A 24,257-nucleotide genomic window follows, 5' to 3' on the forward strand; every position below is an offset into this window, starting at 1 on the left:
TGCTGTGTCCTGCAGGGTGGCTGCTGCAATCTAGTGTGGCATTTGTGTGTGGGAGGCCCTGCCCTCCTGCACTTCCCCACTGGGTCTGTCCCCTGTGAATCCAGCCTCTCCTTCTCTTCCCTCCTCCGGCCTGCCTGTCCCAGCCTGCACCCATGTCCATGGGCCTTGTGTCCCACCTCCTCATGCCTATTCCTGCTGCCTCTCATCTGCCCTCTCTCAGCCTCGGGAAGGAAGCATCCCAGGCCCCAAGGAGTTTACACCACAGCTCTCCCAGCTCTCATCTTCCCCAGAGAAAGGAAAAACCTGTCTTGATCATATCCACTCCTTGTTGCCTGGTCCTTTTGCACCACTACTTGTTCCTGGTTTCCGACCTAGAGCTTCTGAGAGGTGGAGGGTGTCCAGGTTCTTGGCATTTTGAACAAAGAATTGGACAAAATGCACAAACAAAGCAAGGAAAGAATGAAGCAACAAAAGCAGAGATTTATTGAAAACCGAAGTACACACCACAGGGTGGGAGTGGGCCCTGATGTAGGGGCTCAAGAGCCTTCTTAGAGAAGTTTCTGGGTTTTAAATACCCTCTAGAGGTTTCCCATTGGCTTGCTCCCTGTACACCCTATGTAAATGAAGTAGTGGCTCGCAATCAGAGGCTTAAGTGAAGTTACAAAGGTTACACCCTATGCAAGCATCTGATTGGTGGTGGAAAACAACCAATCAGAGACTAAACTGGTTACAAAGTTACACTTCTTTGCAAAGGAAGACTTGGCCCCAGTCTTGGGAAGACGGTTTCCCCAGCTGAAAGCAACCAATCAGGCTGCAGTGAAGGTACAAAGTTACACTCCTATGTAAATGTCTGGTTGCTTGCTGCTTTCTGCGACCAATCAGAGATACTTTCATTTTCCCATCTGGCATGCAGAAAGAAGGGGAGGGAATTGCAAAGGGAGTAGAGTCTGGTCCTTTTGTTACTTAGGTGTGAAAGTTGGGGTTTTCCTTTTGATTTAGTTGTAGGAAGTCAGCGTGAATTGGCCTTAGGTTCCCTGCCTCTAGACCCTATTCTCCTGCCTCATAAGGATGCTCAAGTTTGATGAAAATAAATGACTCGATTGCTGAGTGAGGGGCACCCTGCTCCCAGGCTTCCAACCCTTCATCCGGGAGCAGGCGAGGTGGGGCACGGTGACCCCGTGGCATGCCTTGCTTGGCCGGTTTCCATGACCGGTTCCTTTCTTGGTGCCTCGCCTGGCGACGAGAGCCCTTTCCGGTGCTTTTCATTCCTTCCTGAAGTTCCGTTTCCATCTGGCTTTGTTTCCTTTCTTTCTGAAAAACATCCTTTATTTTTTTCCATGTGGTTGTTCCGGCTGTGAATTCTTAGTTATTATTTATCTGAAAACTCTGTATTTCATCTTCATTCTTAAAAGATGTATTTGCCGGATAGAGAATTCTAATCTAACGGGTTCGTTCTTTCATCACATTGACGCCGTTGTCTGCTGCCTCTTAGCCTGTGCTGCTCTGATGAGAGGGGTCAGTGGTCATCTGTGTCCTCATTCCTCCGTGCCAGGTGCATTGTCTGTCTCTGGCTGCTTTGACAGTTTTGTCTATGGTTTTGGTTTTCAGCCTGGCCGTTTGTGGAGTTTTTTCCCCAAAACATGCAGAAGAATTCAAAGAATTTTACAATGAACACCCAAGTACCCACCACCTAGTTTCTCCCGTTAATGTACTGTAGTTGCTTTCTTGCACATCTTGAAGATAGTGAAGGGTCCCAAGCAGGTCACAGGAAATGGGGCGTCTGCTCTGGGAAACTCAGAGGGTGTCAGAGTCTTCATTCTGCGGACTCTGGGTGCCCTGGGAGTTCCACACTGTGGGCCGGAGGGTCATCACCAGACACTGTCAGTACGAGCCCAGCAGGAAGTGTGTGCGGGCAGGTGTGGTGCCTGCAGGAAGCAGCTGTCGAGCCAGGCACATAGGGATGAGTGGAAGGCCGGCGCTGGGGGACCTAGGAGGGAGCTTTTGGGAGGACAGATCAGTGGGGCAGAGGCTGGATAGTGGGCTTGCCTGAGGAGGGGGCCAGGCCGGGGTGTGCTAGTCTTTCAGGTGAGCAGGGGGCGACCAGGGCAGCTGACTCGAATGTGTGACTTTGAGGGAGGGGCTGCAGCTACCGTAGGGCTTTTATTCGAGAGGAACTTTATATTTGGTAATGGGATTTGAGTCTATATTGAGCAGAATTGTATGGGAATCTTCAGTGGCTTTGGTCCTAACTACATCATGGTCTCATTTATTTATTTTTTCCATTTAAAGGTATGGATGACAAGAATGCGACAAAGCTGAATGAACTCATTCAGGTTGGGTAAGTCCCAGTTTCCGTGTGAAACATCACTTCTCTGGGTGTTTTGTGTTTATCCTCTAACATGCAGAAGCTGAAATGTTCTCAGTGAGGACCTTCCGAGTTCAAACCTCATCACCTGTCAGTTACGTGTTCAGTCCCAACAAAAGGCGCTGGGTCCAGGGAGCGATGACTGCGCCCGGAGCCTGTACCTGCCCCAGGGAGGGAAGGAAGTGCCCTCTGTGGCCCCCTCCTTCCTGAGGGTCTCTGGCTGGCCGTTGTGGTCTCGACGCAGCCCTCAGGGCCCCGCTTTTTGTGCTCCTTTTCCTCCACCTTTGTGCGTGCTGTGGGGCTGGACCCCAGCTTCTAGGGCCTCTTCTTTCCATTGCATTTTTGTCGTGTTCTGGGCCACTTCTGACAGCTTCCTTGCCTTCTCGTGCCCCGGATGCTTCTGTCTCCGACTGGCTGCTCTCCTTCCCTCACACACCTGACTCCCGAGAGGGCACGTGCTCTCCTGGCCACACAAACACCCGGGCCCCTGATGGTCCGGTCGACATCTGCCCAGTTGCTGCTGTTGGGCTGCACTCCGGGGCAGGGACCTGCTACCTTACTCCACAGCCTGGGGGTTCCCTGCCCTACAGCTTGCGGGGGTCCCCACTCCACAGCCTGGAGGTCTCCACTCCTCAGCCTGGGGGGTTCCCGTTCCACAGCGTGGGGGTTCCCAATGCACAGCCTGGTGGGGTTCTGTGCATGTGCATTTCTCACCTGGTGTGGGTCCTCATGGGTGGCCATCCCGTCTTAGATCTGTCCCGCCCACTGACCACACCAGAGCTGTCCCGGCAGCCTGGCTGGCTGCTCCCAGTTCACTGAACCCCAGATATTGGGTCTGCACAACCGGCCCCGATCTTTGTGGGTGTGCCCTGCCCTTGCACCCACTCCTGAAGCCCTTACCCATCTCTCTTCCATCCATAGCACTTTAGCCTTGGGCCTCTGGTTGCTTTTCCCCTTGACCCTTCTCCCCTAGGCTTGTGTCTGATGACCTGGGAGCCCTCCTTGGCCCAGTGGGAGCAGTGCCTGCTGGGCCAGCACAGGCCTTCCGTCCAGTCCCAGCACAGCAGGTGTTGGGCATGATTCCCAGGCTCTGTGTGAGCTGCTACCAGCCTGCAGCCAACGACTGTAACTGGGTGACCACAGTCACCAGAAAGTGCAGCTTGCCCCAACACTGAGCAGACTTCCCAGAGTGGGTCTAGGGTACAGCCAGGGGCCACCGGCCATGGGGAGGGTGCTCACCACCTTGCCCAGGCACCCCTCCCAGCGTCAGAGCCCTGCTTCCTTCCCACTCTCTCTCGCTCCTGCTCTACCTCCGTCAGGCAGTATCTGGCTTAGCCTGAGCAGCACTGGGCACATTGGAGGAACTGTCTTCAGAAGGCCCAAGATCCAGGGCTTAGATAGTTTCTGATGTCACCTAACCAGTAGGCAAGGGGCTGTCCCGTGAGGGAGAACACTGCCCCAGGATCTGGACTTGGGGCAAATCTTACTTCACCTTTTATTTCATTTCCTCCATGATTCATGGAATGAAGCCAGAGTTCTGGGCTCTTTGTTTTATGCTTGAGGACAGTGCATGGGGTGGCCTGTCCAGTGAGCATTCCTTTTGCCATAGCACAGATGTGCTGCTCAGCGGGGGCATGGTGGGCATCTGCAGCGCCATCTGCAGGAGAACTTATTTAAGAAATAGATTCCTTCTGATGACACAGGCACAGGCAGTTCCCAGGGCCCAGAGACACTTGACAAACAAATGCAGGTAGTAGCTTTGTTGAGGTCTTGGGCCTTTAACAAAAACCAAGGAAGGAAAAGAGAAGGAAATACTTACAAAGGGCATTCTAGGGACAACTAGGGGGCTTTGATTATGGGCTGTGTAGTTTCCTGAGTGATGACGGGGTTGTCGCTTGCAGGACTAGAGGTGCTCGCTAAAGTGTGCAGAGGGGAAGTGCCTTTTGGTATGAAGAACCCTCAGGTTGGCCGGGTGCGGTGGCTCCTGCCTGAAATCCCAGCACTTTGGGAGGCCAAGGCGGGTGGATCACAAGGTCAGGAGTTTGAAACCAGCATGACCAACATGGTGAAACTCCATCTCTGCTAAAAATACAAAAATTAGCTAGTCATGGTGGCAGACACCTGTAATCACAGCTACTTGAGAGGCTGAGGCAGGAGAATTGGTTGAACCCAGGAGGCGGAGGTTGCAGTGAGCCAAGATTGCACCACTGCACTCCAGCCTGGGCAACAGAGGAGGACTCCATCTGGAGGGGGGAAAAAAAGAAAAAAAAACCCTCAGGTGGTTCTGTTGAGGGAGGGCAAGGAGCAGGCATGGGCCTGGGCTATGTCTGTCCTCAGTAGCATGTACAGCAGCGCCCCTCCAGCCTCATCCTCCCGGGCAGCAGGTGCGTGGACAGTGGCATTGAAATGTGGCATGAGCTTACGCAGCACGCTTGGTGCCATTTACAGTCATGCCATCTGCCACTCTGAGAACCAAATGAAGAGGGAGCCTGGCGTGGGTCCCCAGCTCCTCCAGGCCACGTGTTGGGCGTGCTGGCCAGTAGGCGGCATGGCTGAGTGTCGGCTGTCATCCTCTGCTGTGCTCCCGCAGTGGAGGGGCCCTGAGATGACTTTGAGTGTGGGCCTGGGCGGTGGGCCTGTCAGCAGGATGGCAAGATTGACTGCCCTTTTTCTTACAGAAGCCAGTGTCAAGGGAGCCCACCTGGCTACCATTTTGTCTGGAAAAGACTGGGCAGGTGGCAAAAGAAAGGGTGGGCTCAGGTGTGGGCACTGATGGAGAATTTGCCCGTGTAGCCAAGGATCTTGGCAAACGGCAGGTGAAGGCAGTGCTGGCTCCTGGACAGAGTGCTGCGGGAGGCCCCGGCGAGAGTGGAAGCCTGCACTAAGGGACCTGGCCACGCTCACCGGGCTCTCTGGGCCACAGCCTCACCCGTCGTGTTGCCATCCTGCAAGGGAGGTATGAGACCCGGAGAAAAGTTTGGAACAGCATGGTACCAGCGAGGACACATTTCTGTCTGCACCCATAGAGAGATCTGGGGCAGAAGGGCTGCTGAGTAGTGTGATCATTGGTTCTAGAAATGTCTGGGTACCTGTGTGTGCCTGGCACAAGAATGGGTGCTGGTTATGCAGTGGTGACAGCTGTGGTGTGGCAGCTGATGCAGGTCCATTGAGCAGGTCACCTTAGTGTGTGGTGTAGGCAGGTACAGTAACTGGGGATGAAAGTTACCGTGAAATTGACGTGGCAGGTGGGTGCAGACATGGCAACTGGCAGGAAGGGAACCTGCCTGGGGCATCTAGGGAAGGCTTTTCCAAGGTGGTGGCCAAGGTCTTAAAGAAAAAAGCGAGCAGGGGCCACACACAGAGTTGGGGAATCACCTGGCCCAGGGAAAGGAAGGTGGGAAGGAGGAACTGGGTCATGGAAGCCTCAGGAGGGGAGGGGAGAGGAAGCGTGCAGAGCTGAGGCTGGAGGGCTGGGCCAGGCCTGGCTCTGAGCACAGGAGGGGTTCCAGTAGCTCCCACTGTCTCAGGAAGGTAGTGTAGAGTTTGCAGCAGGAGAGCCCCTTGTTCTGGGTAAAACTGCCTCTCGTTCCCTGCGGGGAAGAGATGGGGTTGCTGTTGGAGGTGGTGTGGTGTGGTGTGTATGTTATTTTTCTTTCTTTCCTTTTTTTTAAATAGAGGTGGGATTTTGACTCTATGAATTTAATTTAACTTTACAATTCTAAAACCAAAAGAGCCCAGACTGGTCTCAAACTCCTGGGCTCAAGTGACCCTCCCGTCTTGGCCTCCCAAAGCACTGATATTACAGGCATGATCCTCTGCACCTGACCCATTTGTTGCTTTAGTATTTTAACTTTTTTTCTTTTTGGTTTTTGTCATACAGTTCTGGAAGTTTGTTTTAAGACATTTTAGTTTTTGAGCAGTTTTAAGTTTACAGAAAAATTGTGTACAGAGCTGCGCCCCTCCCCTGCCCCACACATGATTTCCCCTGTTATTAACACTGTGTTGGTTTATTTTGTTTTGTTTTATTTTGTTTGAGACGGAGTCTTGCTCTGTCACCCAGGCTGGAGTGCACTGGCGCGATCTTGGCTCACTGCATCCATCTGCCTCCCAGGTTCAAGCAATTCTCGTGCCTTAGCTTCCCCAGTAGCTGGGATTACAGGCACCCACCACCATGCCCGGCTAATTTTTTGTATTTTTAGTGGAGACAGGGTTTCACCATGTTGGCCAGGCTGGTCTTGAACTCTCAACCTCAGGTTATCCTCCCGCCTTGACCTCCCAAAGTGCTGGGATTACAGGTGTTTTTAACTATTTGCATTTGTGTGGTCCTTTTGTCACAATTCATGAGCCTTCCTTGACCCTTCTTCATCACCCAGAGTCCATAGTTTACTTACAGGCCCACTCAGCGTTGTGCCTTCTGTGGGTTTGGACAGATGGGTAATGACATGTGCCCACCCTTCCAGCATCACATGGGGCCAGTTTGCTGCCCTGAACATCCTGTGCTCTGCCTGTTGCTTCCTAGTGCCCCCAGCAGTCTCTGGTCTCTCCCTCTAGCTACACCCCAGCAGTCTCTGGTCTCCCTCTAGCTGCACCCCAGCAGTCTCTGGTCTCTCTCTAGCTACACCCCAGCAGTCTCTGGTCTCTCTCTGGCTGCACCCCAGCAGTCTCTGGTCTCTCTCTCTAGCTGCACCCCAGCAGTCTCTGGTCTCTCTCTTGGTCTCTCTCTCTAGCTCCACCCCAGCCGTCTCTGGTCTCTCTCTCTGGCTGCACCCCAGCAGTCTCTGGTCTCTCTCTCTAGCTGCACCCCAGCAGTCTCTGGTCTCTCACTGTCTCTAGCTGCACCTTTCCCAGAGTGTCGTCGTCACATTGGAATCATCCTAGACTTAGTCTTTGTAGATTGGCTTCTTCACTTACAGTCCTAGAAGTTTTCACAAATTCGTAGATCTGCGTAGCTGCCACCGCTGTCAAGATACGGAACACTGCCAGCAACTCCCAAGTCCCCTTCTGTCCCTCCCCCACACCTTGCCCCAGGCACCCTCTGCGCCACTCTCCATTCCCTTTTCCGGAAAGCCATCTAAAGGGAATCGTGGTGTGCAGCCTTCTGAGATGGGCGTCCCCGCTCAGCAGTGTGCCCTCGAGGCTCTTGCGTGGTGACCGTGGATCTGCGGCAGCTCGTGCTTTGACCTGCTGGGTCGTGTTCCACATGTCGCACTCTGTCATCCCTTCCGAGTGGGGGTGCCCGGGGCCGTTGGCAGTTGTTAGTGTTGGTGGAGAAGTGACCAGGCTGTGCCTCCAGGTTTTTGTGTGAGCGTGGTTTTCGGTCCGGGGGAGGGGGTGGGAGTGTGTGTTCGGCTTTACATGGAGCTGAGCGTGGTTTTCGGTCCCAGGGGAGGGGGTGGGAGTGTGCGTTCGGCTTTACATGGAGCTGCCAGACTCTTCCAGGAGAGTTGCATTTGCTCCCCACACTCCCCAGCACTCAGCGTGTTCGGAGCGTTTGTCTTGCTAAAGGCACCCTAGTAGGTGTGGAGTGGCATCGTGCTGTGGGTTTGATGTGTTTCCCTGATGACTCATGACGCCGAGCGTCTTTCTCCTGCTTATTTGCTATCTGTGGGTCTTTGGTGAGGTGCCCGTTCGTATCTTGTGCTGCCTCTTCTTCTTGAGTTGAGAGAATTCTTTGTACGTTGTAGACACAAGTTTTCTGTTGGATCCTCCATCTGCAAATACTTCCTCCCAGACTGTGGCCTGTCTTTTCGTTGACTTACTGTCTTGCACAGAGTGAAAGTCCTTCGCTTTGATGAAGTCAGATCTGTCACTGTTTTCTTCTGGGTTTATGCTTTTAATATGGCATCTAAGAACTCTTCGCCTAACCCAGGGTCACAGAGATGTCCCCCTGTGTTTTCTTCTAGAAATTTTCTAGTTTTACATTTAAATCCATGATCTGCTTTGAATTAACTTTTGTGTACCATGTGAAGTGTAGGTGGAGCTTTGCTTTTTGCCTGTGGGTATCAACCTGCATCATCTGAAAGGACTGTCCCTTCTCCACTGAGTGGCCTTTGCACCCTTGTCAAACATCAGTTTGCTGTGCCATGTGGGTCCATTCTGGACCTTCTCTTCTGTCAGCTTTTGTGACCATTCTTTCACCAGCAGACACTCGTATTTATGAACAAACAGGAAACCTGTCAAGGTGAGAGATCAGGAAAATGAGTGAGGTGCCTGTGGGAGGCCACCCCTGGATTTCAGCCCCAGGGCGACTGGGGTATTTGACTTGCTGCTGCCCCTACCTCTCATGCAGACCTGTTTCAATTAACTGTGAATCTTGTTTTGATTTTAGAATTATAAAATTAAACTAAAGACTAAATGAATTGAGGAAAGGCCTAACCTAAAACAAAAGCTTACTACGTTGTTCACAGACCCAGAGGCATAAGTTTAGCATGTGCTTATTAGATTTATCAAGTGGCTTTGCAGAGAAGAAAATAAATCTGTCAGAAAGGAAAGCCAGGTTCCCGTGTACATAGAGGAATTACTCTTTTCGATTCAGAAATGCTATTCTATTCTGCAATGATGTTTCTATTCTGAAATGCTATTCACCTAGGCGTGGTGGCTCATGTCTGTAATCCCAGCACTTTCGGAGGCCGAGGCGGGTGGATCACTTGAGGACAGGAGTTCGAGACCAGCCTGACCAACATGGTGAAATCCCATGTGTATTAAAAATACAAAAATCAGCCAGCCGTGGTGGTGTATGCCTGTAGTCCCACCTACTCGGGAGGCTGAGGCATGAGAATCGCCTAAGGCCCTGGATTGGGAGGCAGAGGTTGTAGTGAGCCAAGATCGCATCACTGCACTCCAGCCTGGGCGACAGAGTGAGAGTCTGCCTTTAAAAAAAAAAAAAAAGCTACTCATGCAGGGGTGTATGAGGGCTGTGTGAGGGCTCACTTAGAGGTCAGCTTGTGGTTATTCTATAGGCAGCACCTCTTCAACCCCTGTGCCGGCCTGTCTGGAAAGTCCTGGCCTGTCCTACAGCTTCCAGGCTGGTGCGAGGGTTGGGAGGTGTGGACCATGTCCCGGGGCTGTGACCAGGCCTAAGGGTCCTCCTGGCTTTCGCACTTTAACATGGCTCTTCATCTCGTTCAGTGCCGCAGCCTCAGGTTGGTCGTAGAACTTCCATTCGAGAAAAGAAGACGGAGGATTGTAATCTCAGAGTGGTTCCGTATGAATGCAGAAGGGTGCACTTAGTTTTATTGAAGGAAAAAGAAAAAAGGAAGTCACAAAATAGCAGTTTAACGGAAAATGTGATTATTGAAAACACAGGTGCCACATGACACAGCTCCACCAGCTGCTTAAATCTTGCCTACTACTGTTGTGTTTTGGGGCAGATGGAGTAAAAAACGGTGAGCGGGAACGTCCATTTGTTTCCAGAGCACTTCATTGGAGGAGATTGTTTTAGAAGTGACTCGAGCCGGGTGCAGTGGCTCACGCCTGTAATCCCAGCACTTTGGGAGGCCGCGGCTGGCAAATCACTCGAGGTCAGGAGTTCCAGACTGGCCAACATGGAGAAACCTTTTCTCTACTAAAAATACAAAAATTTAGCCAGGGGTGGTGGTGGGCGCCTGTAGTCCCAGCTACTTGGGAGGCTGTGGCAGGAGGATCACTTGAGCCCAGCAGGCTGAGGTTGCAGCGAGCCGAGACTGCACCACTGCACTCCAGGCTGGGCAACACAGCGAGACTGCGTCTCAAAAGTAAAAAAATAAAAAATAAAAACAAGAATTGACTCCATGCTTACTGACTGCTTTTGACCAATGTTCCCCCTGGTTCCTTCTGCTGCAGCCCTGCTCTGACATCATTAATGTTCATAAAACTGCTGTGGCACTTATCTGTGTATTTCACCTGGGTTAAGATGGTTTAAGAATTTTGTCTCAGTAGAACATGTTGTTCTCTGGGGACTCATCCTCTCTAAATTACCCCTCAAGACAGAAAATCTGTACAGTCAGAAAGCGGTTGAGGGCATGAAGCTTTTTTCCTGCTGTCTTCTTGCCTCTTTGGTCAGGCTTTCCCAAGCTCAACTCTGTTCTTTGGCATCCTGTGTTTGATTCCCAGCACAGAAGGCACTCAGTCAGTAGCTGGGTGGGCGCGTGGGTGAACAGACGGACACGTGAGTGGATGGATGGATGGACACATGAGTGGGTGGGTGGAGGCACGGTTAATGGATAGATGGAAGAGTAGCTGTCATGCACGAGGGATTGTTGAGCTTTCCATAGCTACTGAAACCCAGCTGCTGCCCTCGTCCTTCTGCCCATTGGGACCTCACTGTTTGTTTGGTCTTATTATTTATTTATTTATTTTTTGAGACAGAGTCTCGCTCTGTTACCCAGGCTGGAGTGCAGTGGCGCCATCTCGGCTCACTGCAAGCTCCGCCTCCCGGGTTCACACCGTTCTCCTGCCTCAGCCTTCCGAGTAGCTGGCACTACAGGCGCCCGCCACCACGCCCGGCTAATTTTTTATATTTTTAGTAGAGATGGGGTTTCACCGTGTTAGCCAGGATGGTCTCGATATCCTGACATCTTGATCCACCCACCTCGGCCTCCCAAAGAGCTAAGCCTACAATAGTAGTGTGAGCCACTATTATTTTATTTATTTATTTATTTTTGAGATGGAGTTTCACTCTTGTTGCCCAGGCTGGAGCGCGATGGTGCAATCTCAGCTCACTGCAACCTCCGCCTCCTGGGTTCAAGTGATTCTCCAGTCTCAGCCTCCCGAGTAGCTGGGATTACAGGCGCTTGCCACCACGCCTGGCTAATTTTTGTATTTTTAGTAGAGACAGGGTTTTGTCATATTGGTCAGGCTGGTCTCAAACTCCTGACCTCAGCTGATCTGCCCACCTTGGCCTCCGAAAGTGCTGGGATTACAGGTGTGAGCCACCGTGCCCGGCTTGTTTGGCCCTAAACATTTGATTAAAGCCTTAGGTTTTTGGGGTGATGGTAAAATGTGTGGGGCATTGAGACTGCATAATGCTGAAATTAGAGCTAGGACCCTTTTAAAAGGAAGGGGATTGCAGCTTTGTTTACTGGGATATGGAGATTGTGGTGTCACCCTTTTTCCTGTCTGAGGTTGCTGGAACTGGCTCTCCCCATCAGACACCCGTGCTCAGCAGAGGCTGCTCTTCCAGCCAGACTGCAGGGATCGTCTGGAGAGCCCCTCCCACGCAGCACTCGCTTCAGACGCTCGTTCGTGTTTTGATAATTTTGGTCAGCAGTGTATTGGAATAAGATTTTTTACAACTATACAAGTAGTACATAAATACAAGTCTTAAGCAATTTTCCAACAATACATAGATAAAATATAAGACCCTCCTCACCACTCCATCCTGCTCATCTCATCAAAGCTAACCATTTACAGTCATTTCATGTATATCTTTCTGAATTTTTTTCTTAGTGAATTCACATAAGTAACTGTACAGGTACAAATATAGATACACACAGAGATGAAAATGTAATTTTTTACACATCTTTAGAATCACGCTGTATGTGTTCTGTAGCTTTTTTCATAGACTATTTCTTAGAAATTGAATAGCAATAGCAAATACAGAAGCAGCAACTCTCCTACCTGACATGTGCAACTGGGAGTTGGTGAATTGCTAAAATTGGTTAAGGCAGAAAGCCATAAAAACAAGATACACATGCCCTGAGCATTTTGTAAAACACAAGCCCATTGTCGTTCACCAGCCAGTGGGCCGCTGACCAGAGCCATTTCTTGACTGGGGTCCATTCCTTGGAATTCAAGTTGGTTTTTCTCTCAGATCAGAAACTCCCCACAGGGAGGTCACATAGAGGTGGACTGAGAAGTCACAGAGGTAGACTGAGCTCACACACAGGTCATGGAGAGGTGGACTGAGGTCACACAGAGGTCACGGAGAAGTGGACTGAGAGGTCACAGACAGGAGGACTTAGAGGTCACAGGTCATGGAAAGGTGGATTGAGGTCACGAAAAGGTGGACTGAGGTCACAGAGATGTGGACTGAGGTCACACAGGTCATCTAGAGGTGGATTGAGGTCACACAGAGGTCACAGAAAGGTGGACTCAGAGGTCACGGAGAGGCGGACTGAGGTCACACAGAGGTCATCTAGAGGTGGATTGAGGTCACACAGTTCATGGAGAGGTGGACTGAGGTCCCACAGAGGTCATGGGGAGGTGGACTGAGAGGTCATAGAGGTCACAGAGAGGTGGACTGAGTTCACACACAGGTCATGGGGAGGTGGACTGAGAGGTCACACAGAGATCACCTAGAGATAGATTGAGGTCACAGTTCACGGAGAGGTGGATTGAGAGGTCACAGAGGTCATGGGGAGGTGGACTGAGGTCCCACAGAGTTCATGTAGGGGTGGATTGAGGTTACATAGAGGTCACGGGGAGGTGGATTGAGGTCACACAGGTCACGGGGAGGTGGACTGAGAGGTAACACAGAGGTCACGGGGAGGTGGACTCAGAGGTCACACAGAGGTCACGGGGAGGTGGACTGAGGTCACACAGAGGTCACGGGGAGGTGGACTGAGAGGTCACACAGAGGTCACGGGGAGGTGGACTGAGAGGTCACACAGAGGTCATGGGGAGGTGGACTGAGAGGTCACACAGAGGTCACACACAGGTCACGGGGAGGTGGACTGAGAAGTCATGGGGAGGAGGACTGAGAGCTTCTGCTCTGAGGGCCCAAAGTGGGAGGACTGCACAGAGCTGGGGCAGTGGAGAGAAGGGTGGCTGTCTGAGGGGACCCCAGGACAGTGGCTTTTACAGGAATGGGACATCAGCTTGTGCCAGGCCAGTCACCAAGGCAGGAGGGCACAGCACATTTTCTGTACACAGCAGTTGTCCCTTGGAGTTTGAAGTGTGGTCAGGAGAGTAGCAGGATGTGCAGAGTCACCATTTGTTTGTCACCGTGTCCTCCCACTGTCCTACGTGGGCTTGAGAGGCTGGGGTGGACGTTTGGCCAGGCCCCACCTGGCCTGGCTCAGCGCCTCTCTGTGTGCTGGCCCTTCCGTCCTTCTGTTGACTCACAGGCCTCAGCGTTCCTTCAAAACTCTTTTCCCAGGGCCACCACTGTGCGCTACAAAGGGCGGAACCTGCGGATCAAAGCGCCCATGTGCCGGGCCCTGAAGAAGCTCTGCGATCCGGATGGTAGGTGGATGGGCACTCCCGGGACCAGAGGCGGTACCCGTGGCGTCCCATTCAGTGGCGGGCAGGCTGAGCTACAGCGTCGCTGCCACAGCTGCTTTGTGTCTGACCCTGCTTAATCCCAGGGCTGCACATGGACCACTCTTGAACTTGAAATGCTCCCAATGTCCACTCTGTCAAGTTGAGCTCAGAGCCATGGCAGCAGTCAGCAGAGTGGTCGGTGGTTGTCAGGATCGAGTCTCCTATGACCTCTCTGGACCAGTCTGTGGCCTTTGCAAACCCCTGAGCAGCCACATTGGAGTTTCTTCACCGGGGTTTCTCTACTGTCCTTGGCTCTGTTTGCAAGGTCATCTGCTCACAGCTGATTTCACTGGTTTTTCTGGCCAAGCGCTTGGTTTTCTACCTTAAGGTTGGCCTACACTAAACTTTCGTGGTTCCTCTCCATTGCAGGCTTGAGTGATGAAGAGGACCAGAAGCCAGTGCGCCTGCCTCTGAAAGTCCCTATAGAGCTACAGCCACGGAACAACCACGCCTGGGCCCGCGTACAGAGCCTTGCCCAGAACCCGCGCCTCAGGTACCATGGCCTTTGTCATGCAGAGGGGTCCCAACTGCTTGAGCAGGACTGGAAGCAGTGTGTGTGTTTCCCTCAAGGAACTTCCAGGAGAAGCAGGTCCACCCCCATGCTCTGTCATCACACAAGGACACGGCAGTCTGGGGGTGACTGGAGTCCAGGGAGCACTGGGCTGCTCTCCTGTACCTGGGCAGGGATGGTGGAGGGGATGTCGCGGTGAGAAGAGAAACTGCAGAGCCTTCCTCTCGTCCCCCAATAAGGCCTATACTGTTCCTCTCGCATCCACTTCTTGGAGACTCGTGGCTTGCGTATGCACAAGGTGCCACCGTGGAAATGGACCCTTTTCCATTTGTACATTTTAAAAAATTGAGGTGCCGGGTTGCGGAGGCTCACACCGGTAATCCCAGCACTTTGGGAGGCCGAGGCGGGTGGATCACGGGGTCAGGAGTTTGAGACCAGCCTGGCTAAGATGGTAAAATCCCGTCTCTACTAAAAATACAAAAAAAATTAGACGGGCATGGTGGTGGGCACCTGTAATCCCAGCTACTCGGGAGGCTGAGGCAGGAGAACCACTTGAACGCGGGAGGCAGAGGTTGCGGTGAGCCGAGATCGCGCCATTGCACTCCAGCCTGGGCTTCTTTTTTTTTTTTTTTTCTGAGATGGAGTCTTGCTCTGTGGTCCAGGCTGGAGTGCAAATAGCACAATCTCAGCTCACTGCAACCTCTGTCTCCCAGGTTCAAGTGATTGTCCTGCATCAGCCTTCCGAGTAGCTGGGATTACAGGCGCCTGCCACCACACCTGGCTAATTTTTGTAGTAGAGACGGGTTTCACCATGTTGGCCAGGCTGGTCTTGAACTCCTGACCTCAGGTGATCCACCCACCTCGGCCTCCCAAAGTGTTGGGATTACAGGCATGAGCCACCATGCCCGGCAAATTTAGCCTATTTTAAGTGTACAGTTCAGTGAGACTTAACACAATCACAGTGTTCTGCCGCCACCACCTCTGTCCAGCTCCAGAACATTTTCGTACGCTAGAAGAGGCCCCCGTGCACCTTAGCACTCACTCTTCGATGCTCACCTTCCCACGGCCGCTGGCACCTCCCAGTCTGCTTTGTGTCTCAGTGGACTTGCCTACTCTGGACGTTTCATAGAAATGGAACCACACGCAGAGGCCTCTGGGCCTGGCCCCTTTGACTGGGCGTGATGCGTTCGAAGTTCACCCATCATAGCATGCCAGTACTTCGTTCCTTCCGCTCGAATACTTTCCCCTCAGAATGTATTAACGCTGTCCATGCCCGCCCGCCCTGGAAGCCAGAAGGAGCTCGTAGACTAGGCAGGGGCTGTGCGCCAGCGCCCACATCCTGGCAGAGACCTTTTGCTGGCAAAGATGTTTCCTTTAGTTCCGTGTGAATCTGGCCATCACAGCTGGAAAGGCTGGTTTTTAGCCACAGGAGCCAAGGGCACTGCGGACGCCCGCTCCCGGGTGCCCCTCCGGAGGTCCTTTGTCTCTTGGCGCCCTCTTGCTGTAAGCAGCCTCGGGGCTCTTCAGATGGTTCCCTTCCTGTTCTACGAGCCTCACTTCCTCCTGTCTCTCGTCTCTGTAGGATGATCGTGGAGCTGCATCGAAAGGTCTCCAGCCTCATCGAGTTCTTGAAGCAGAAGTGGGCGCTCCACGAGGTGCGAGTTGTATCCTTTTCCAGCTACTGCAAACCCTCCAGGCTGCACTGCCTCTGCTGCCAGAGACGGACCTCGCCTCCCTGTGCCTGTCATCGTCATGGTCCCCACGGGCAGAACAGCTGTGCTGTGACATGGTGTACCTCTGGAACCATAACCTGGAGCTCCTTATTCCGTGGGTGTGGAGCCCGCTCTGTGGCCTTGCAGTGCTAGAACTCAGTCACAGCCAGCCCTCCACGATGGCAGTGGCCTGTGTCTGGCCCACGGGGTGTGGCCGGAGCATTCCTGCCAGCAGGTTGAGCAAAACAACCAAGGGTCAGCCCAGCCTTCTTCATGTCCATGGCTGGCTCCCGGCCCTGCCCACTCCCCACGTAGGCGTGGTGCATGTCAGGTGTGAATTTCCTGAAGGTACTAAGTGCCCAGGTCAGCACTGTTGGGTAGTGGTGTGAGGAAAGCCCCGGGTCGGGGGCATGACTTATACCCTGGGGGATGCCAGTGGGGAGCATGACTCGTGTCTACGGCCATGTGCCTGGTAAGCATCCGGACCTCAGTGCCAGCCAGCGTAGGCCTTCCTTAACGGGCACTCAGCGGAAGACACTCGAGGAGCGGCAGCTGCAGGACTCATGCTCTGCACTGACGCAGGAGAAGGTGACACTGCACTTGTTCCCAGGCGAGAACTGCACACTGACGCCACTGCCGGGCGTGGCCCGCGTGGTGCACTCCAAGGCCTTCTGCACAGTGCACTGGCAGGAGGGTGGCCGGTGCAAGCAGAGTGCCAAGGACGCCCACGTGCTGCCCCCAGCCCAGATCCTGGGCATCCAGAGTGGGCAGGGCACCGCCCGGGGCCAGGTGAAATGCCCGCGGGGTGGAGCTGAGGGCAAGGGTGTGGGGCGGCCCCCTCCTGTGGCTGATGCCTCACAGAGCTCCGGAGAGAGTTCCCCCGAAAGCGCCCCCGGGGAGGGGGCCGCCCTAAGCTTGAGCAGCCCGGACGCTCCCGACAGGCCTCCTCCCAGGCACCAGGACACCGGGCCATGTCTTGAGAAGACCCCTGCAGAAGGCAGGGACAGTCCCACCCGGGAGCCAGGGGCCTTGCCGTGTGCCTGTGGCCAGCTCCCAGACCTGGAGGACGAGCTCTCGCTCCTAGACCCCTTGCCCCGCTACCTGAAGTCCTGTCAGGACCTCATTGTCCCCGAGCAGTGCCGCTGTGCGGACACACGGCCTGGGAGCGAGCAGCCCCCTCTGGGCGGGGTGACCTCCCCTGAGGTGCTGGCTCCTGTCAGCAAGGAGGCTGCTGACCTTGCTCCCACTGGCCCGTCCCCAAGGCCCGGCCCCGGGCTCCTGCTGGATGTTTGCACTAAAGACTTGGCAGATGCACCCGCAGAGGAGCTCCAGGAGAAGGGGAGCCCCGTGGAGCCTCCGCCGCCTCAGGGACAGCCTGCCGCCAGGCCCCCAAAGGAGGTCCCCGCCAGCCGGCTGGCCCAGCAGCTCCGTGAGGAGGGCTGGAACCTGCAGACCTCCGAAAGCCTCACGCTGGCCGAAGTCTACCTCATGATGGGCAAGCCCAGCAAGCTGCAGCTAGAGTACGACTGGCTGGGGCCCGGCCGCCAGGACCCCCGCCCCGGCTCCCCGCCCACCACCCTCCACAAGCAGCGCCTCCTCAGCTGCCTCCTGAAGCTCATTTCCACCGAGGTCAACCCCAAGCTGGTGAGTGGGTTGGAGCCCAGTCCCTCTGGCGGCCCAAGGGAAGCCAGGCCCAGCCTTGGAGGGCTCCCTGCTGGGTAGCTAGGGCCAGCATGGGTGGAGTCCAGATGAGAGAGACAGGGTCCTGTGGCAGGGGGCCAGGAGCCCGCAGGACCTCAAGGAACGGGGAGAGGCCAGGACCCAGATGATCCGGGAGACAGAGGCTCTCCACAGACCACGTTCCTCTCCCTCGCGGAGGGATCCTCAGGCTCTTGATGAGTGTCCCCACTTACGTGCACGGCTCCAGAAGTGCAGTGATGAGTGGCCTGGGTGCTCTTTTCTGTGTGGGGCGTGGGAGAGGACGGCCAACAGGCAGGCAGTACCTCGTGAGCCTCCTTGTGTTCCTGGGAGTCTGCCAAGCCCAAGCATGCAGCTGAAGGGACAACTTGCACAGGACCGAGGGTGCCAGAGTGAGGCCTGGAGCCGAGCTGGCCTTCTGGCTCATCTGTCACTGTTAACAGGTTTCCACTGAGGGAATGACGGCTGTCGTTCTTGCTGTGGAAAGACCATCCCAGCTGCTGTGCAGATGTGGCAGAGTCAGAGGCTGTCACAGAAGAGCAGGGATGTGGTGCCGCAGCAGAACAGTGGAGCTGGGGACCAGACAGGACGGTCCCTGCAGTGTGTGGGTGGTCCCTGAGCCTGGGGAAGGGTCCCTTACCACAGGGAGGCCAGTTGGTGGAGCCGACGGCGCACCCAGGAGTAATCATACCCCACACCCCCAAGTCCAGTAGGATCTCCGGGTCCTAGAGGGCAAGGTCCACAGCAGGCCCGTGCTGAAACAGCCTGTTTAGGGGCTGGCAAGCTGCCAGACATGAGTGAGGGGCTCAAAGGATGGGCTGGGGCAGGAGCTGCAGATCACTGTGGACCCCTTAGTGCTGTTTCATGGTCAGAATGTGTGTGAGGCTCACATGTGCCTGTGCTGGGGGGCCTTGGGACTCGGGCCCTCATGAGCCGCCACACACCTGCTGCTCCACACAGGCCGCCTTACAGCTTCTAAGTGATGCTCACTTCTGCCTGCATTCCCCATGCCTCCTGCTGGTTTCCACTCCCGCCCCCGCCAGCCCGTGCAGGGCTTGCCCCGGAGAGTTGGTTCATCAACAGGTGGCAGGAATGTGCGGATGTGCCTGGGGAGCGTCATGGGGGCTGGGGGAAGGAAAGTTCTTACAGGGGAGGTGGTGACTGAGCCCGAACCTCAGGCGCCTCTGAGGCCAAGCCTGAGGTGAGAGTGGCTCGGGGGTAGTGTGGTGGGGGGACACCAGGGTGGGTAAGCGGTGACCAGAAAGACAGTGCCTTTAGAAGGGTTTTCAGGTTTGGCTTTTGGTGGGCTCATGGGAGGGGCTGAGGAGAGACGTAGCGCCTGTGTTTGGGTGCCCCAGGGAAGGGGCCAGGGTAGGCTCCTGAGAGTTCAGGCAGCAGTTCTGGGACACAGAGCAGGTAGGAATCCCACGTAGAAAGGCATTCGCATCCCCTGGGAACTAGTTAGGGAGGCTGACTCTGGGTGGGCCTGGCAGACTGGACAGACCGCCAGGTGCAGCACCTGGCCCTGGGCTTCTCTTGCCTGGTGGAGCTGTGACAAGCGCCCCAAAAGGCCCAAGCCCCAGAGATGAGATGCTGGAGGCTGCTGAGCTGCTGTCGCAGGTGGAAGGAGCAGCGTAGGAAGGGTCATGCGGTGGGAGGGGTCCTGGGGAAAGGCCGGGGTATGGGGACTAGGGGCTGAAGGCTCTGGGTGAGCAGACGGGCAGGGCTGTGCTGAGAGCACGGGGTGGAGGGCTTCTTAGTCCACAGGGAGGTTGCCCCAGGTGGAATGTGTGGGGTGTTCAGGAGAGTGAGGAGGAGGAGGAGAGCCGAGAGGCTGGGGTACTGGCCGAGTCTTCTCAGCGGTGGTGGCATTTCTGTGGTGAGCCAGGCGGGGACCCCAGGACTTGGCAGCAGGCTCTGCGGGCTGTGGCACGGGCCTGCAGATCCCCTGGGGTTGGGCTTCGTGGGCCTGCACACCCCCCAAAGTTGGGCTTCATCCCTGCAGACTGCTCTTTAGCTGTGCTTGTATCTGATTCTAGAAAGTTGACCTGTATTTCCTTCCTCTGACTCACAAGCAGAGAGGCTGCTGCAGTCTCGTGCTGACTTTTTAATATAGCTTTGAGTTCTTGACACTTAACACTTGCCATCCGGCACCTCTTCCTGCAGCCGATGCTGGCACTTCGGGCTGGTCCCCTCCCTCCCACCTCCACCGTAGCACGGGGAAAGGTACTTGTGAGGAAGGCAGTGGTTTTCATTACTTACCTGACCAGTGACTTTTAAAACTGGCAAGCTGTCGAGCGACCCTGGGGACACCGAGGCTGGGCGTCTCTGGCCCTGGCCTTTGCCGCCATGACACTGTGCTCTCTGAGCTTCATGGCGATCTCGCCTCCTACTCCAGGGCACGCAGCAGCCACTTCTCGTGTGCTGAGTTTGGGTGTTGTTTGGCCCATTTCCGCCCCAGGCTCTGGAAGCAAACGCCGTCTCCACAGCCTCGGTGAGGCCCATCCAGGAGGAGCAGTCAGTGACGCCCCCGGGGAAGGTGGTGACCGTCAGCTCTCGCAGCCCCCGCTGCCCTCGGAACCAGGCTTCCCTCCGCAGCAGCAAGACCTTCCCGCCCAGCTCGGCACCCTGCTCCTCAGGTGAGGCTGTGGCAGCCACATTCCCTGTGCCTGGGCTGCCCTGATGGCATCCTCTCAGGCTTCAGGGGCCGTGCCGAAGCTGAGGGCACAGGTGTGTCTAGGCCTGACCCCACTGTCCAGCTTGCCACAGTCCAGCTGACACGGTGAAGATACAGAATCACTGCCTCCTCATGGGGAGGGCGACGCCAGGGCTTGTCAAGAAGGACTTGTGGGGTCCCGGGGTGTAGAAGCTGGCAAGAAGCCGGCCTTTGCCAGGCTGGTCACTTTGATGCCTGCTTTATGGTGCCAGCAAAAGCCTCACTAATGTGCTGAGTTGGTTCAAAGTCCCTGAGAAGGTTGTTATTTTTCTGTTTTTCTTTACATGTAAAACCTCAGAATAGAGAATCCTTCAGTTAGGGGAGGTGCCAACAGGTGAACACAAGTCCCGGAAAGAACGATGGAACAGTCTGCCAGTCCCCAGTGTGCCCCTCTGCCAGCTGCATATAGGAAATAATTTAAATTCAGGGATCATAAATTGTGTTCCTGGTACATAAAACTCCAAGACAAGCACGACCAGTTTCCTGCGGCATCAGTTTCACTCGCTTTCAACCCATAGTATTTTTATAATAAAGCAGATTATCATGGTTAGGGTGGTAAATTTTTAAGTTTGAAAATGGTGAGTTTTAGACTGGGCATAGTGGCTCACACCTGTAATCCCAGCACTTTGGGAGGCCGAGGCAGGTAGATCACCTGAAGTCAGGAGTTCCAGACCAGCCTGGCCAACATGGTGAAACCCCGTCTCTAGTGAAAATACAAAAAATTAGCTACTCAGGAGGCTGAGGCAGGAGAATCACTTGAACCCGGAAGGCGGGAGTTGCAATAAACCAAAATAGAGCCATTGCACTCCAGCTCAGGCTACAGAGCGAGACTCCGTCTCAAAAAAAAAAGGTGAGTTTTAAGGGTAAAATAAGGCCCAGAACAGTGACTCATGCCTATAATCCCAGCACCTTGGGAGACCAAGGCAAGAGGATCACTTGAAGCTAGGCTGGGCAACATAGCAAGACCTCATCTCTACAAAATATGAAAATAAAAAAAGTAGTTGAACGTTGTGGCTCATACCTGTGGTCCCAGCTATTTGGGAGGCTGAGGTGGGAGGATCACTTGAACCCAGGAGTTCAAGGCCGCACTGAGCCGTGATTGTGCCACTGTACTCCAGCCTGGGTGACAGAGGGGGCCAGGTGAGGGGTCCTGTGAGAGGGGGCCAGTCCCTACTATGAATGAATTTTATTTTTTTTGAGATGGAGTCTCGCTCCATCGCCCAGACTGGAGTGCAGTGGTATGATCTCAGCTCACTGCAGGCTCCATGTTCTGGGTTCATGTGATGCTCCTGCCTCAGCCACCAGAGTAGTTGGGATTACAGGCATGTGCCACCATGCTTGGCTAATTTCTGTTTTTAGGAGAGACAGGGTTTTGCTATGTTGGCCAGGCTGGCCTACCGTGAATTCTCAGGGTGGTTTACAGCAGCCCTGACAATGATGAAGACATGTAGCAGGGTTCCACAAGACTAACTTGCTCATATTTCCTGTTCTTTTACCTCTGGGTCTGTTTTGTAAACACTCGAGATTTAGACCAGGGGGCAGCCAGCTATAGGCCTGCAGCCCAGATCCAGCCCGCTGCTTGCTGTTTATAAATAAAGTTGTATTGGCACACAGCCACACTCATTTGTTCACATGTTGTCTGTAGTTGCTATTGTGCTACAGTGCACGGCTGAGTTGCCCCAGAGACAGTATGATCTACAGAGTGCACATTGGTTATCCGGCCCTTCACCAAGCAAGTTGACTGACTAGAGACCCTGAAGGCTCTTCTAGCCCTCGAACATCTTTGGTGTCTTATCTGCCTTTACTCCTGAGCACTGAGCGAAATGGTGAAGTGCTTTTGTCCTATCCAGGAGACCAGTGGTCTGCTCAAAATGGGAACAAGAATTTCAGTGAGAAGGATAGAAAATCAGTCTTTATATGGGACTGAGATAGAGGTCTCTCCTTTCAAGACAACCGAACGGGTTGCCGAGAGAATGCCTTTCTGACTTTCTTACCAACAGAATTCTGCGACCCTGGACCTGTTGCTAGGTGAATGCTGTCACATTGATTCTCTCCTCTCCTCTGCCAGGTTTGAGAAACCCTCCAAGACCCCTCTTGGTGCCTGGTCCCTCCGGCACAGGAAGCAATGACTCAGATGGCGGCCTTTTTGCTGTCCCGACAACCTTGCCACCCAACAGCCGACATGGGAAGCTCTTCTCTCCCAGTAAAGAAGCAGAACTGACTTTCCGCCAGCATCTGAGCTCCATCAGCGTGAGTGTGTGGGGCGGGCCGCCCATGTGCGAGCGTCCCCATGGTGTGGAGAGCCCACCTTCAGGTGCCGGACGCTGCTCCCTTACAGATGCAGTCGGATTTCTTCCTGCCAAAGCCCCGGAAGCTGCGGAACCGGCACCTGCGGAAGCCACTGGTGGTCCAGGTCAGGGTCTTGTCAAGTCTGAACATGTGGCCTCGTGGCTGGGCCAACCGGGACACAGGGCTTCTTCCTTTTCTCGCGTTTTCATGGTGTAAAATGGGGAAATCCCTGCCCCTTCCTTCCCTCTTGTGAGTAGAGTAAAAATGCAAGTAATAACAGTGAACTTAATGGTACCCAGAAGTAAAGGTAATCTTTCAACAACAGGGAAATCCACTTGCAAAAAAGACAGTTATAGGGATTCAAGTCCAAAGAATGTGCAGATTGGGATGTATTCATGGACTCTCAGCACCTGTTTATAAACATTTAGTCGGTGGAGCAGTTGCCAGGGCATGTGGGTCCGCTGGAGCCCAGGCCTCTCATGAGCTCCCCGGGGTCCCTGAGGATGCCGTATGCAAGTTTGGGGGACAGCCAGGGACTCAGACACCTCAGAAGAAGAGCTTGGCATTCTGAAGCATGAAAATACAGAAAGTGAGGTGGGAAGTCCGAGATAATGATGGCCTTAGAAATTTATGGATGTGTGGTGTTTTGGATTAATCCACAGGTTTCCTTTCGTTAGACTCTTAGAAATCTCTTTCTCCCTTGAGATTAGTGTATTTACAAATGAGAGATTGCATGGACGGTCTTGGGAAGAAAGATGCCTGCTAAATCTTGGGTGTTCTTTGTTCAGACTAAGACCAGGGCTGGAAACTGTGGCCCAGGGGCTACTTCCAGCCTGACTGTTGTTTTGTTTAGTTTAAAGCAGCTTTATAGATGGAGAATTCACATATTGTAATGTTTGCCCATTTAAACCTTGTGACTCAGTGGTCACAAGGTGTACGACCATCACCATGGTCTAATCCCAGAACATCACCACCCAGAACGGAAGCCCGGCACCTGTGAACTCACGTTGCTTCTCCCGCCAGCCCTTGGCAACCACAGATCCACTTTCTGTTTCTATGGATTTGTCTGTTCTGGGCATTTCCTATAAATGGGATCATGCAATATGTGTTCTTTTCCACATCGTATTTTTGTAAATAAAGTTTTACTGGCACACAGCCATGATTAGTCATTTCTGTACTATCTACTGTTTTCCACACGGATACGGTTAAGTATGGCCCCAAAACCTAAAATATTTCCTACCTGGCCCTTTACGGAAAAAGTGTATCAATCTCTGCTATGGAAAGTGTAGCCTTTGGAACGAAAGTTCATGCTACTAGGCTGCGGCGTACCGCTGTCTCTAGTAGCACCTCCTCTCTAGTCTCCGATGCCAGTGTCCTGGGGCATTTCCGAGGGTCAGGGAACTGCAGCGGCACCCCCAGAGGCCGAAGCGCCTCAGACACTTGTAGGTCGAGAGACACTTTTCTGTTCGTGTTTTATCTTGATCACTAGCAGTTTCAGTGATGAACACGGTTTCTCAGATGTTGTCCTTGTCACTTAAACCTGCTGTAGCACATTCGGCCTAATTATTCACACACAAAAGCCCTGTGAAGGAGCACTTCATGCCCTTTGGTGCCTGTGTGTTACGAGCAGTGACTTTATTTTCCTTACCCCATGTGTGAGGAAGCCCAGAATTGGGGGTGTCACTCATAAAAGTCCATGTCCAGTGGTTATAAACAGGTTTATAT

The 24,257-nt window shown here is 53.7% G+C and overlaps 1 protein-coding gene across 1 annotated transcript in view; it reads left to right on the forward strand.

Annotated features, from left to right (window-relative positions):
- CRAMP1L (Crm, cramped-like (Drosophila)) overlaps nt 1–24,257 on the forward strand; it is a 62,366-nt gene that overhangs the window by 24,595 nt on the left and 13,514 nt on the right. The window contains exons 5-12 of the mRNA XM_011966940.1: nt 2,290–2,338; nt 13,443–13,528; nt 13,976–14,099; nt 15,700–15,781; nt 16,358–17,473; nt 19,989–20,166; nt 22,312–22,493; nt 22,582–22,656. Coding sequence (XP_011822330.1) covers nt 2,290–2,338; nt 13,443–13,528; nt 13,976–14,099; nt 15,700–15,781; nt 16,358–17,473; nt 19,989–20,166; nt 22,312–22,493; nt 22,582–22,656 — 1,892 coding nt within the window. The remainder of the gene's footprint in view (nt 1–2,289; nt 2,339–13,442; nt 13,529–13,975; nt 14,100–15,699; nt 15,782–16,357; nt 17,474–19,988; nt 20,167–22,311; nt 22,494–22,581; nt 22,657–24,257) is intronic.

This window comes from Mandrillus leucophaeus, unplaced genomic scaffold, assembly GCF_000951045.1.
Source record: "Mandrillus leucophaeus isolate KB7577 unplaced genomic scaffold, Mleu.le_1.0 Scaffold78, whole genome shotgun sequence".
In the NCBI taxonomy this organism is placed as follows: Eukaryota; Metazoa; Chordata; class Mammalia; order Primates; family Cercopithecidae; genus Mandrillus; species Mandrillus leucophaeus.